The sequence below is a fragment of the Nematolebias whitei genome, chromosome 3 (assembly GCF_014905685.2).
Source record: "Nematolebias whitei isolate Nwh7 chromosome 3, NemWhi1, whole genome shotgun sequence".
In the NCBI taxonomy this organism is placed as follows: Eukaryota; Metazoa; Chordata; class Actinopteri; order Cyprinodontiformes; family Rivulidae; genus Nematolebias; species Nematolebias whitei.
The window spans coordinates 17,276,018-17,289,009 of record NC_056500.1 but is presented as its reverse complement, the minus strand read 5'-3'; the positions used below and the strand labels follow the sequence as shown (position 1 = coordinate 17,289,009).

The window sequence follows — 12,992 nt, the reverse complement described above, 5'->3', positions numbered from 1 at the left end:
AACACACACACACACACACACACACACACACACACACACACACACACGCACGCACACACACACACACACACACACACCAGTGGAGTTGGGTAAGTATGGGGGAGTGTTTTAAACGTCACTGTGTTTCTGTAAAGTCCACATCATGAATGAGGAGTGAAAAGAAAAGAATAAAGACAAGAATAAATCAACGTTTCCTCCCTCCCCATACCTTTATTCTTGACGTGTCCTGACACATTCTGACCCCTGGAGCTTTTTTTAAGTACGTGACAAAAGTCAGGGCTTGTTCAACACATTAGCCATACATCACTGTTTTTATTGTATATGGGTGTAAAACATCTAGTAGACACATAAAATTATTATTTTTTTATGTGTCATAGCATTTTTTATTGAAGCCCAAAGAATTAGATAACCAACTCAAGAATGATAAATCACAGCGTCAAAAATATTTGACACATTTCCTGAGAGTAGTGATCGTGAAGTACAGCATTCCAAGGAATCGCCTTAAAGAAGCTTGGGTCTAATATTCTCACAAATAAGTTTTACTCCATTCAGACTGTTATTTCTGCTGCTGACATTATTTATGTGTCTGTGTACTTTTGTTTAGTGACAAACACAACCCATTAGTCATCTACAACCCCTCCTTACAAGTTCACGGTTAAACTGGCACAACAGGCTCATTTTACGTGTATTTAAAAAACTCTGGAGAATGGCGCCCTCGTGTGGTCAAAAAGTGAAAGTACATCCACACTTCAGAATCCTGTGGGTTTTTTTTTTTGTAGACTTGTCTACAGAAATTAAAAAAGTTAATTAATTTGATAATTTTTAGTTTTTGAGTGAAAGTATCAAAGTTCAAAGTGTTATTTTTAAGGGTTAAAGGCACTCACTTCGAACCGATAAAAATAAAAATCGTAAAATAAAACAAAATCCACTCGCATCAATGATTAATGTGACCTTAAATTAAGAACTTGTATGTAAATTGGACATTGGCTGCCAAGTAGCATATTAGTTTGTTTACTAACAGAAAGAGCCACAGTGACTGAAAATAAGTTAACAGTGGCAATGTCCATGGGGGAGCAATTTGGGCTCAAGAAGTCAGTCAATTTTGATGTAATGATACAAAATATATCTCAGAAAATAAGTATATAAAAGTACTTTGTTTATATTGAATGCATAACTGCATTTCAGAATTTTATACTGACATATCTGGAAAACCTCTGACGTAAATGCTTTAAACTGCACTGATTGATGTAGTTAAGGCAACCGTTTTTAAGTTTGTTTTCATAGTTTGCAAAGAGTGCCTTAAACACACCATGCTTCTAAAGACAATAACAAATAATGTTATAACAATGCTTTTCCTCCACCCTATACATTCTTGTAGGCATTGTCTTATTTGTATGAATTATATGTGCATATATGTGTTTCTATTGTTCATTATTGCTCAATTTTGTTGTTTTATTTATTTTTGTTTTATAAATGTAGCTGTGGAACATTTGAACAGGTTGCAACAGTACAAGGTTTGACCAGTAGGGGGCAGCACATCCGTGTGGAAGTTATAACGCGGCTTCTAGGGCTTTACTGCTCTCCTTCATTTACTGATTGCGAAGGAAAACGCACTCACATCGACTGCATTTATAGTATAGAGGTATAATAGTTATATAATATAATAGTTGAGGTTTTATTGAATCTTTAGGGCTGTGTTGTAGTTTAAAAGCGGACAGAGCGGCTTCCACCGCCCACTTTCTGTCGTTCAGCTGCTGATGCGGCCTTCGCTGTTTGCTCGGACACAGCGGGGACATGGCGGAAGGTTGAAAGTCCAAGAGACTTTTCCCAGCAACCCTACTTTTTAGATAAAACTCCTTTGGACACAGTATTATAAAGGGGTTTGCTGGAAAACTGGCGGCTGTGTTAAGAAATCGGTTCGTCCCGGAGGACATGGACGTTGCGGCGGAGGGAGAGGCTGAGGAGCTCAGGTAGGCGACAGCAGCCGAGGGCTCATTAACCCCCGGGTTAATGGCTCTCCATTAATAAACAGTATTAAAAAAAACCGCTATCATTAAGAACCCGCTCCTAAATCAAATAAGGCCAGCAGTTTTTTTTTTTTAATAAGATGGAACCAAGAACTGAGGAAAAATAAGAGATGCTAGCTAGGACGCTAGGCTAGGCTAAAAACTTGACATACACAGTACTGCATTGTCGAGCTTTATCGGATGTTGTAAATTATTTATACTAATTTAAAATTCAGTTGAATTTAATTGAAATGCACCTTTGCAACTACCCGAACATTTAATATTAGTTTTATCACGTAGTAAATGACAACTTAGCCACTTAGGTTATGCTAACAGCTAACGCTAGCTGTCAAATAATGCTTTCCTGTCTCTATGCAATGAAACAATACACTGATTATTTCGTCAGTATTTGCTTTAGCCCATTTCACAGACAGTTTAGCACATAATTGAACATTAGCAGAAGTGTGCTGTTAGTGTAAACAAATCAGGCTTGGGGTTTAAGAAGAACTAAAGCTTGCAAGCATAAGTACACAGTGTTGAACCTTTTTGAGAGAGCTTGTTACCTGAATGCAGCATGCACTGCAGAATGCAAAGAATGTTATCAAACTTTAAATCGATTTTAAGATGTGATTTGATTAGTGTCTCTTTCCCACTGCAGATTCAGTCCTGTGCTCATAAATGTGGCCTTGTGCACACTCACCACTTGTAATTATCTTACTAGATTTTTTAGTTTGACCTCTTATCTGATAGTGTACAAAAGAATGTAAGTAATCACTCTATGGCTCCGATGTGACTTGTTATCATTTTGGTTTTGTTTTGCCAAAGTTCAGTCTTATCGTTTGTAATCATTTCATATGCAACAGTGGGACAGTACATTCATTCATATGATGGGACAAAGTGATGCAGCCGACTTTGATTGTCAGCGTTCCTGGTTAGTCGATGAATTGCTGAGGAGTGGATTTTCAGAGCTTCGTTGGGAAAACGTTTTGATTCATGCAATCGCTCTGCTGACAAAAGCATTTTTTACAAACTTTCATACTCATTGTTTCCCGTCTTTGCCTTCCTGTTTGATGTTCCATGCTGATGTTCAATGTTTTTATGTTATGAGTGCTTGGTGTATATTTAGTTGATGTTTTTCTTAGTTCATATTTTAGATGTTATTACTGTTTTTCTTATACATTTTATTGTTGGATGTAACTGGGACCCTGTGTACATAATTTCGCTCCACCACATGAGGTGCGAATGACAATAAAGAGACTCTGACTCTGAGTGTTTGCGTTCAGGAGGGAACACTGGAAGCTGCTGTCCAGCTTAAAGACCACGGTGGAGGGTCTTTTGTCCACCAACAACCCCAATGTATGGTCACGTTATGGTGGCTTGCAGCGCCTGCACAAGGACATGAACAACATCCTCAGCCATGGACTGAAGAACGAGCAGGTAAAGGCACACTGTTGCACTTTTTATTCTCTCCCCAGGATGAGCTGCTTACATCCTCAACTGATCACTGACTATTTGTTTCTTAAATCTTATCATCTTCTTCTTCTTCTTCTTTCGGCTTTTCCCTCTTCAGGGGTCGCCACAGCGAGTCATCCTCCTCCATCTCACTCTGTTCTCTGCATCCTCTGTCCTCACTCCATCTATTAAACCATATTTTGCACCATTTTATTGAAAAATAGTTTTCTGTCACATTACAAACAAATCTTTTTTTTTGTGTGCATATGGTCAAAAATGATCCCTTACTTCAGACTAATTATATAACATTCTAATCTAAGTTTTAATAAGTCCCCTTTTTGTTTGAAAAAACGTGATTGTTTTTGGTTATAAATGGGCGTACAGGCAGCTGACTTTCTGTTGCAGGTGTACTTCAAGCGACGTGACTACTGGCCCTTTGTTTGGTGTGTTCGATACATCAGCCCCCACCTTGCGTCACATGTTGAACAGGTACAGTTGGCTGTCAAAGGAAATTATTAACTCTTCCCTCTATTGTTGCTTGGATTTCTTCAAAGCATTTTGACCCTGTTGGAATTTAAACCATTTTACCGCAGTCTTTAGAGCACATTACATTGTTCTGCATGCTTTAGATGCTTCCCGCTCCATCACACATGATTCAAGTAGATAAATTACCTCAGCAGATTTAATCAAGTTTAGCAGAAGCCTGTTAACGGAACAGCATTTGAAACCAGTTATGCTGACGCAGTGAAGCATTTCAAACATGCAGAATTGTGGCAAAAGGATCAGTGTACAGGATACTGTACACGTGAAATTAGATATGTATGCTGCCCTCTTTTAGTCGTATGGTGCATTAATTACACACTACAAGAAAATGAGCAATTTTGTCACTCTTAATGTTGTGTTTATTATTTTTTGACGTAAAAATTGTGGTGACTGTAACATTCCAGCTGTATGTATTAGTTTGTTGTTGTGATCAAGTATTTGTTTTGGGGAAGATTACTTACTTTTAAATAAAATTTACTGCACTATTAGATAATAAAGTTTGTTTAAAAAGAGAAACGACTGTATTTTAATTTACCTAATCTAACCGTTTGTGTTTAGCTCCAGTTTTAAATTTACCCGTTAGTTTTCGTCTCACTACATCTCTCAATTCTGAGTAAATGTCAAACATTTCAGTAGCTCAGTAGCCTCTGAAGTTTCAGCCTAGAAAACCGTTTTTATTTTGTTATTTCTCTAAGAACTATAAATGTACAAGGCTGCAGGACATGTCACATGGAATAAAAACACATAAACGTTTTTCTGTTTATAGAGATTAAACAAGAGCCCTCCTGTGTCTCAATAAACCATTTTTCATGAATGGGTAAAATTATACACATGAGTATAACTGAAATACTTATAAGGGAGGTAAAAGAAAATATCAGTTTAACCCATTCTTTATATTTAAATAGTTTTTATCTGCTGTTTGCCATGTTGATTTTTCATTCTGAAACAAGAATGTTGAACACTGAGAACCTTTGAGTCACAATGTGCTCTGTCAAGATTTAGCAGGATTTTCTTTCAACAACAGGTTGAGAGCTGTAATTATCCTGATCCTTGCTGTGCTGACAGACTGCAGCCGTTATGTAACTGTGATGTAAGGATCATATGATGCGCTTTGGGCACTGCGTTGCTTTTTGTCCTTTTTAAATGGTGCTGCCAAACGCTTAGTTTACCTGTTAATCCTCAGATAACTGTCAGAAATTGTCTGATTCTTTCTAGTTCTTTTTGGCGCTTTTGTCACGTCTGTGTTGTCTTTCTGTCTGTCTTCAGTTCAGACACCTGGAGCCGGTGCTGAGCAGTGGGATACAGAGCGCTGGGGAAAGCTACAAGGCCGAGCGCTGGCTGCTTCATAGCTTACAAGTTCACATGCTCTCAGCTCAGCTCAAACCGCTGCTCAGACATCGAGGAAATGCACTTAAATTTTATAATGGTGAGTATTAGCTTAGTAATCCAGGTAGAAATGAACAAATCAAATACAGCCCTTTTTTGTTTCCTATTCCAAAGTATTTCATGTGATTTCTCTTCACTTTCTCTGATTATTATCTTGTGTTTGTGTTTTAGATGATTCCTTCCTCCTGAGTGAGCCTCATGTGACGGCCATGTTTCAGTGTTTAGAAGCGGTGGAGCAGAATAACCCCAAACTGCTGGCCCAAGTAGACACAGTTGGGGTGGGTTTTACACACGTTTGTGTTTAAAAATGTCAACGTCGATGTCAAGTCTTGAATGCTGACTGTGGAACATCAAGTCAGTTCTTCACCGCTCTCTGTTGCCTCCCCAGCTGTCCCCTCTGAAGGGTTCACTATGTGTGGGTCTGTTGAAGAGCCAGAGCCTGTGTGTTCTGCCGGGATCCGGTGGGACCTGGAGGAACGCTGACACGACTCCCGGAGGAGACTCTCTGAACCGCAGACTCGCCACGTCTAACTTCTCTCTGCGAGATACTGTCGCCCGAAACCACAAACCTACCAACACCAACACAGCTAGATCCCATCACACAAGCGAGGAAAGCATCAATAACAAGAGTAGGCTCAAAATAAATTCTCTTTATTAGTTTTTTTAACTTATTTGTTCTGATTCAGATGTTCAGATGCTCGTTCCTTAAATAGATTTTTGTCTTTTAAGTTTTGTCTAATTTAACTTGTTTTCTGTGATGCAGTGAAATAATTAGCTTTTTGAAAAACAAGTTGGTCATTATTTTATTATTCCCATGAGTATCGGAGAACTTGGACTTTTTGCCATTAATACGTGACTGTTGGTGTGAATCGACTGAGCCACCACACAGAGGACTGATTGTTTTGGGACAAGATCTTCTGTTCAGGGAAAATTCAGAGTTCTGGTCACAAGATGACTATTCTAGTAACAGTTTGTTTATTTTTTTTTAAAATTAATTTTCATTTCAGGTTTAATGTGTCAATGTCCAAATCTGTTTCAGTTTAACCACCTTCATGCTAAGATGAAAAATAAAAACCTTGACCTGCATATGCACATTTTTTGTTGTTGTTAGATTTGTTTTTTAAACCTCTCCTTTGTGTTGCAGACACTACCTCTCCAGCCAGCAGCCATGAACACCCCTGGGTGTTTGTGTCCAGATCAGGGGGGATTGAACAAGGTCTGACACCCCCTCCTTGCGCGGGGTCCGTCCCTTCTTTTTCCCTAACGGAGTCTCCCTCACCCTCTTCGCTTCAGCCCGAGGCTGCGGACTCGTGCGATGGCGACTCTGACGATGGTCCAGAGTATCTGGCTATCGGTAACCTGGGGCAACGCAATCGCCGTGGCTCCCAAGGTTCCACCCACAGCAGCGAGCAGGACGGGACCAAGCAGCAGTACCTGCCTCGCAGTTCCACGGCTCCGACCCCACCGAGGCGCTCATCTTTTTCAGAGGGTCAACGGGGGCCAGGGAGGGGGGCTCGGGGGCACACCCGCTCGTTTTCAGACACGGGGATCAATCAAAAACTCAGGGATGGTAAGTTAGCTGGGATAGTTTCTGGATTATAATTTCAGTATGTGGACAGTTTTTGCCCTTTTTGAAATGAACACTACGTAGCACCTTGCTTTTACTTTCATCGTCCAGTTTAAAAAGAAAGATAAAAATAATAAAATTCTAATGTAAACACTTCAGGGTGCCTTAAAATTTTCAGTCCATATTTTTTTTACATGACAGAAGAAGATGGGAAATTAGTAATCATTGAAAGGATGAAGATTTGTCCGTTTGTTAAAGGTATTCTTCCTCCTCAGTTATTCATTAATATCAGGTCAAACAGCAACAAAACCCTAAGTTGTGTAAGATGCACTTCGGTTCTAGTCGGTCTTCTTTAATGATGGTTTTAAGATTTACCAGCATGATATTGTCTTTTTCTGCTCAGATCTGAGTCTTCCTTACAGCTCGTTTAAACTCCTGCTCTATCTCTTTTTCTCTTCTTGACTCTTTGTGCAAAGGAGGTGGCCACAGAAAAATCACCATAATAATAGAGGACCCGGTTGCAGGTTGGCAGTGCAGTTTCACTGTACTCCCATCACTTGATCCGTCCCCACCCTCATTTTGTTTCTCTCTGCATGACGATCAATTTTATCCTTCTCATCTCCAGTCTTGTGTTTTGCTCATCACTGATGCCAGAGATTTATATTTTATTCAGATTGCACATTTCAAGTTGGTCAAATGTGTCTTTTTATTCCCTCATGCACTCTTTTTATTTCCTGCATTTTTCATTGAAACAATCATGTAGCATTCAAGTGCTCGTCATATTTATGTATTTTTTGCATGTACAGAAGATAAAAATAGTTATTTCATAAAAAAAAAGGAAATTTTTAAGAAAGGAACACTGGGCTACTAGTTGGGAAACTAAAAACTAATGATTAAACCTTGTAAAGTCGCAGATTTGATGCATTCTGCAGTAACAAAGTTAAAGCTTAGCAACCATATTTTTGTGTTTGTATGCGGGAAAATAATTTCTATGGATTATTTAACACAAAGATTACTTTAAAATCAAAACTTGTCCTGTTTGCTTCACCTTTTAAACGGTTTACGTTGGTTACGCTGCCGTTTTAGTGAGTTTTAAAAAGCTTTTTACTTTTAATGTTTGTGTTTCTCAGAATCGGCAAATGAGGACGGCAGTATGACGGACTACAGTCCTTTCTCACCTCAGCACCGTGATTCCAGCACTCCCAGTTCTCTTTACATGGAGTCCTGTAAGTTTGCTGACGTGTTTAAATGCATGTTACTCACAATGACTGGTCTAGCATGGACGGCGCCCAGGCTTTGCCAGAATCGGGATAAGGATTGTTAAAGAGGGAAGCCTCAGAGTAAAAAAAACATGTGGTGCGTTTTATGTGTTGATGGGATGTTACGTGTTTTCATCACTTTAGACGGGTTTCCAAACGGCGGCGCTCCTGATGGGATGTTCAGGAAGCCTTCAAAGGGGCAGAGCCTCATCAGCTACCTGTCAGAGCAGGACTTTGGCAGCTGTGCTGACCTTGAAAAGGTGGGGGGCTTGATGCGTTTCTATAGTCATTTTTGTGTAAAGATTCACTAAACACCCTGAAAATGGATTTGGCGTGATGTGATTGATTTCTCTGTTCTGCAGGAGAACGCTCATTTCAGCATCTCGGAGTCTCTGATCGCTGCCATCGAGCTGATGAAGTACAACTTGCTGTGTCAGGAAGTGGAGGGCGAGGAGGAGGGGGACAGCGACTCTGAGATTCAGCAGCTCAAGCAGAAGATCCGCCTGCGCAGGCAACAGATCCGCCGCAGCCGTCTGCCGCCCTGCACCTCCTCCCAACACAGTGAGCTGTAGTTTACACCGTACATACATACGCCCTGTGTGCTCATCCAGACATTTTAATCTATATTTATTTACTAATTTAGGATCTTTAACTGGTGAATGTGCCTTCAGGTACTAGACATCTCTTTTTGATTTACTTTTTTTTAATTAAAAAGAGTTTACATTTGCAGAGGGACACAAAAATACTTAAGTTATAAAACATGTTTTGTAATGTTAGGCTTCAAGTTTGTGTCTATATATTTTTTAAACTCGTTCTTTCTGTGCAGATTTCCACTCCACCGACAGCGGCGGGTCCAGGAGGAGCTCTCAGGGCTCGTGCCAGGGCCTGTCAGACTCTGGCTCAGCCGAGGAGGTGGAGGAGTGCGAACTACAAGGTACACGGAGGGAACCACGCAGTCTGTTTTTTTTTTTTTTTTAGAGAGAGATCTATCATTTTAACTTGAAATGTTCATCAGAAAAGTTAAGAAAATTCTCTGTGTGAATGAGTTTGTTTTGTTTTTTTGAATCATAAACCTTAACCTCATAATCACATCAGCTTCTCACCATCCAAAGCTTTATTTTAAACCATAACTTATAAACATGGAGGTCTGAGGACTCCTTTCATAAAAAGTTAGATTTGAATAAAAACCGTGATGAGCACATAAAGGATTTATGTGGTTTTCCTTCTTTTAAAATTGTACTGGACTTTAAAAGCTGTCATATAACAAGCTGTTTGTTTCCTCTGAAACAGAGCAACACTGTTTCTGTACATGCATTACGCCAACACTCGGGTTATAAGTGGATTCCTTGTGCGAGGGGTTTTCGTCTTTGTTTGTGAAAGTAATTCTCAGCACTGCGATTTGTACTTGATAAAACTGCTGTATTTCTCTTATCGTAACATTCTGACATGTTTTAATCTCTCAGCTCAGCTGTTGGCCTCTGAAGCTGACACACAGTTATGACGAGTGTTGAAATGTGTGTGTTGTGTGATGGTTTCTGTCTCTCAGATGGCTGCGAGGGTCAGTCCCTGCTGGCGGTGTCTCAGAACGGCCTCTCGTTGTCACTTGCCTCCCTCTTCTCAGGTACCTGCTGGCTGAACTTGTGGGCGAGGCTTCACACGAACACGTTGCTGTGCCCGTAATCTTGCGAGAGAAAGTTGGCGTCTCTGCTCCAAACTGAAAAACACAACCTTTAATCTCTCTCTCAGCTGGTTAATGTATCATAAAGTTTACAGCTTGTTTTCTTGATCCAGATTGTTGTTGTACTTGCATTAACTCTTGCAGTACACATCTAGAAGTATTTTACAAATAAAAGTTAAAATCATGTTGAGGTTTGACTTAATAGTTTAGTTACTGTGATGAGATGAGATGTCTGTAGAAGACTGACGGTTGGGTATTAAAGTAACTGTTCTCACAAAATGGCTCAGTAGAAATGCAAGTCAATGTCAGAGTGTTGGGCTTGAAATGTAGCTAAACATGCTAACATTAAACTGAGATAGTTTGTAAAATATATCAGAAGTAACAAACTGGACAATAGTTGTTTCTATTTTAATCTGTGCCAGTACGGTTTCATTTCTCGTTACAGTAAAAGTAAACTTAAAGCAGTTGTTGAGCAGGTAGATGGATACTTCAAATGAAATTGTATTATAATAAATTATTAGTATTCAAGACATGAGAAAACCTGCCACAGCTTCTTTTTTTTTAAGTTTGGAGATGATCCAGCTGCCTCCTCTGAGTTGAACTGTGTGTTTGGCTGTTTGTGCTGCTGCTTGTTGCTCGCTGCTGCAGAGCTCTGCTGGTGCACGGAGGCGGATGTGCCCGTACCTGTCGGCTTTAATGAGGCTCAGGGGAGGAGATGATTAAATGGCATCATGTTGCAACTTCATCAGCTTCCATCATTATCCGCCCAATTCATTATTTTATGTTCCGTGGAAATGAGGTGTGATTGTTGACATAGTCCTTCCACTTTTTTGTTCCTTTTCATAGTCCCAAGTGAACCCTGGCCAGGCAGATCTTGTGCTTTATAAACCTGATGACATATAGATTTTATTTTTATTTTGCAGTTTGCTGCATTTTGTTTATTGCAAACTTTAGAACAGCAGTGATGAATTGCAAAGAATGAGACCAGTTATAAATTATTTCTCAAGAACACTCAAATCTACTAACTCTCTAACTGTGAAAATTATGCACCTTCACTCCTCTGGCATTGGTTAAAGTTTTTTTCTTTTTTTTTTTCTCACGTTGCAATCAACAATCAGTGCAAACTCAAAAGTCCTACGTTAATTCAACCAAATCATATTTGTTTTGTCTGCTGTCTAAGCTGTTTTTCTTTTGGATTATGGTACCAGTAAAAACTACCAGTAAAAACTACCTCTACATCTAAAACACTCTGCGTTGACACATTGCCCAGAAAAAGTGTGATGTGACTCTGAATCCAACAAACACGAAAGCTGAACCTGTGATAGAGGAAAGCTGCTGCAGGCGGACTGTTCTGCCAAACTTGTTCTGCTTATGATCTTACTGACTTGCCGTTTATGACGTATTTGCACAAAAAAGGCTTTAATTGCATGCTACTCATATGTAGTGGATAACTAAAGTAACATTGTCTGCTAGTGTTCTACATGAGCCTTTCAATTATGAAAATAGCAAGTTTTCCATGTTTAATAGTATTTTATAATGTTTGGGTGGTACAGTCTCCGCAGGTGTTCAGATCTCTTCTGTATCACCGTCTATAGATGCAGATATAAAGCGCAGTGTGAGCTCCAGTGGCAAATCTTTTCTCAGCTCTGAGTCCATGTGAGTAACATTTTTGCTAGATTTTTTTTTTTCTGTCAAAGATCAATGCATATAAGCCTTTTTTAGGCAACCACTTTAATCAGTCACAGCTGAAAATCTCTCATGAATAATATACAAATGAGACAAAAACAAAACAATCGCTCCACTATGAACCATGCTTCTTTTTTTTATTAGCATATTTATTTGTTTTATGAAACAGATAGAAATTTTGTTTTGTTTCATTGGTAACAAAGTTCTGCCTAAAACCACTCTAATGCTTTAAAAATATTGATGTTGCGTGTATGCTTTTTGTTTTTTAGCTCTCCTTCCTTCCTGCAGTCGAACTCAGCCGAGTCAGTAGCCATGGGTTTACTCAGGCAGTTTGAGGGCATGCAGCTTCCTGCAGCTTCAGAGCTCGACTGGCTGGTCCCAGAACAAGACGCTCCGCAGAAGGTACAACGTTTGAATCAAAACAGCTCGATGTGCAGTATATGTGTGAGGGGTTAAACGACTGCTTATTTTTTGAAGTCGACTTTAACATGATAAAAGTCGAGTCTATGTCGACGACGTCATAGGAACTCAAGACGCTATATCATATTTGCAGAAAAAAATATTAGCAAAAAAGCGTCATTTATTATTTACAAAAAAAAGAACAACAAAACATCGGGCGTATATTTATACTCTTAAAATTTATCACATACTGCAAATAAGTCAAAGGAAAAGCAAGCTGCAAAAATGAAAAACCTGCGGCACGTAAAAAATAAGGCTAAGAACAGCAGAGCGGGTGCACTGCTGTTCTTAGCCTTATTTTATTTGATCCACCACCATGGATTGGGTGGAATGGAACTGAGGGCAGCGGGGTGGGCGGTGGTGAAGCACCTTATTATAATATTAGTTATTTTAGTTATCAACAGTCGTCGGCCATGCACGTCTTCGGATGCAGCAGCTGGAAAGCTTCATGTAGCTGCGTCGCTGCCATCCGTCTGGACTTTTAGTTATTTTCTGTTGGTCTTTTAAATGGTCGCACGTATCCGCGGACACAGTGGCTGGGGCTGGAAAACTTGAGGTGAGTCTGGCAGTGATCCATCTAGACTTTTTGTATGTCTTCAGCTGGTGGTGATCCAAATTGGATCGTCAGCCGCGTGCGTCTACTGACGCAATCAAAAACCCGACACCAACCCACGCCCCCATCCAGCACATTACTGGTATTTTGGCTCAGGCTGGGCCATGTTAGAAATGACAGCTCTACCGCCTGCTGTTTTTAGTTTTTATTTTATTTAATCCACCATGCGGATTGGGTGGAATAGGGCTGGGGACAGCGCGGTGGTGGTGGGGGGTGGTACTAGTCGACGTGAAATATCAAAACTTGCAAGATCTCCCAGAATCAACTAGTTAATTAGTCTATTCAACCCCTTCTGTATAAATAAATATATAAATAAATAAATATATATATATATATATATATA

At 39.7% G+C, this 12,992-nt stretch overlaps 1 protein-coding gene across 1 annotated transcript in view; it reads left to right on the top strand.

Annotated features, from left to right (window-relative positions):
- The first annotated feature begins 1,551 nt into the window (after positions 1 to 1,551).
- The window catches only part of rubcn (rubicon autophagy regulator), a 20,259-nt gene continuing 8,818 nt past the window's right edge, over positions 1,552 to 12,992 (top strand). Inside the window, exons 1-14 of the mRNA XM_037698046.1 lie at positions 1,552 to 1,970; positions 3,290 to 3,443; positions 3,864 to 3,947; positions 5,268 to 5,427; positions 5,559 to 5,665; positions 5,776 to 6,016; positions 6,532 to 6,957; positions 8,085 to 8,180; positions 8,358 to 8,473; positions 8,576 to 8,774; positions 9,040 to 9,147; positions 9,760 to 9,834; positions 11,487 to 11,547; positions 11,847 to 11,979. Coding sequence (XP_037553974.1) covers positions 1,933 to 1,970; positions 3,290 to 3,443; positions 3,864 to 3,947; positions 5,268 to 5,427; positions 5,559 to 5,665; positions 5,776 to 6,016; positions 6,532 to 6,957; positions 8,085 to 8,180; positions 8,358 to 8,473; positions 8,576 to 8,774; positions 9,040 to 9,147; positions 9,760 to 9,834; positions 11,487 to 11,547; positions 11,847 to 11,979 — 1,998 coding nt within the window. The 5' untranslated portion in view covers positions 1,552 to 1,932. The remainder of the gene's footprint in view (positions 1,971 to 3,289; positions 3,444 to 3,863; positions 3,948 to 5,267; positions 5,428 to 5,558; positions 5,666 to 5,775; positions 6,017 to 6,531; positions 6,958 to 8,084; positions 8,181 to 8,357; positions 8,474 to 8,575; positions 8,775 to 9,039; positions 9,148 to 9,759; positions 9,835 to 11,486; positions 11,548 to 11,846; positions 11,980 to 12,992) is intronic.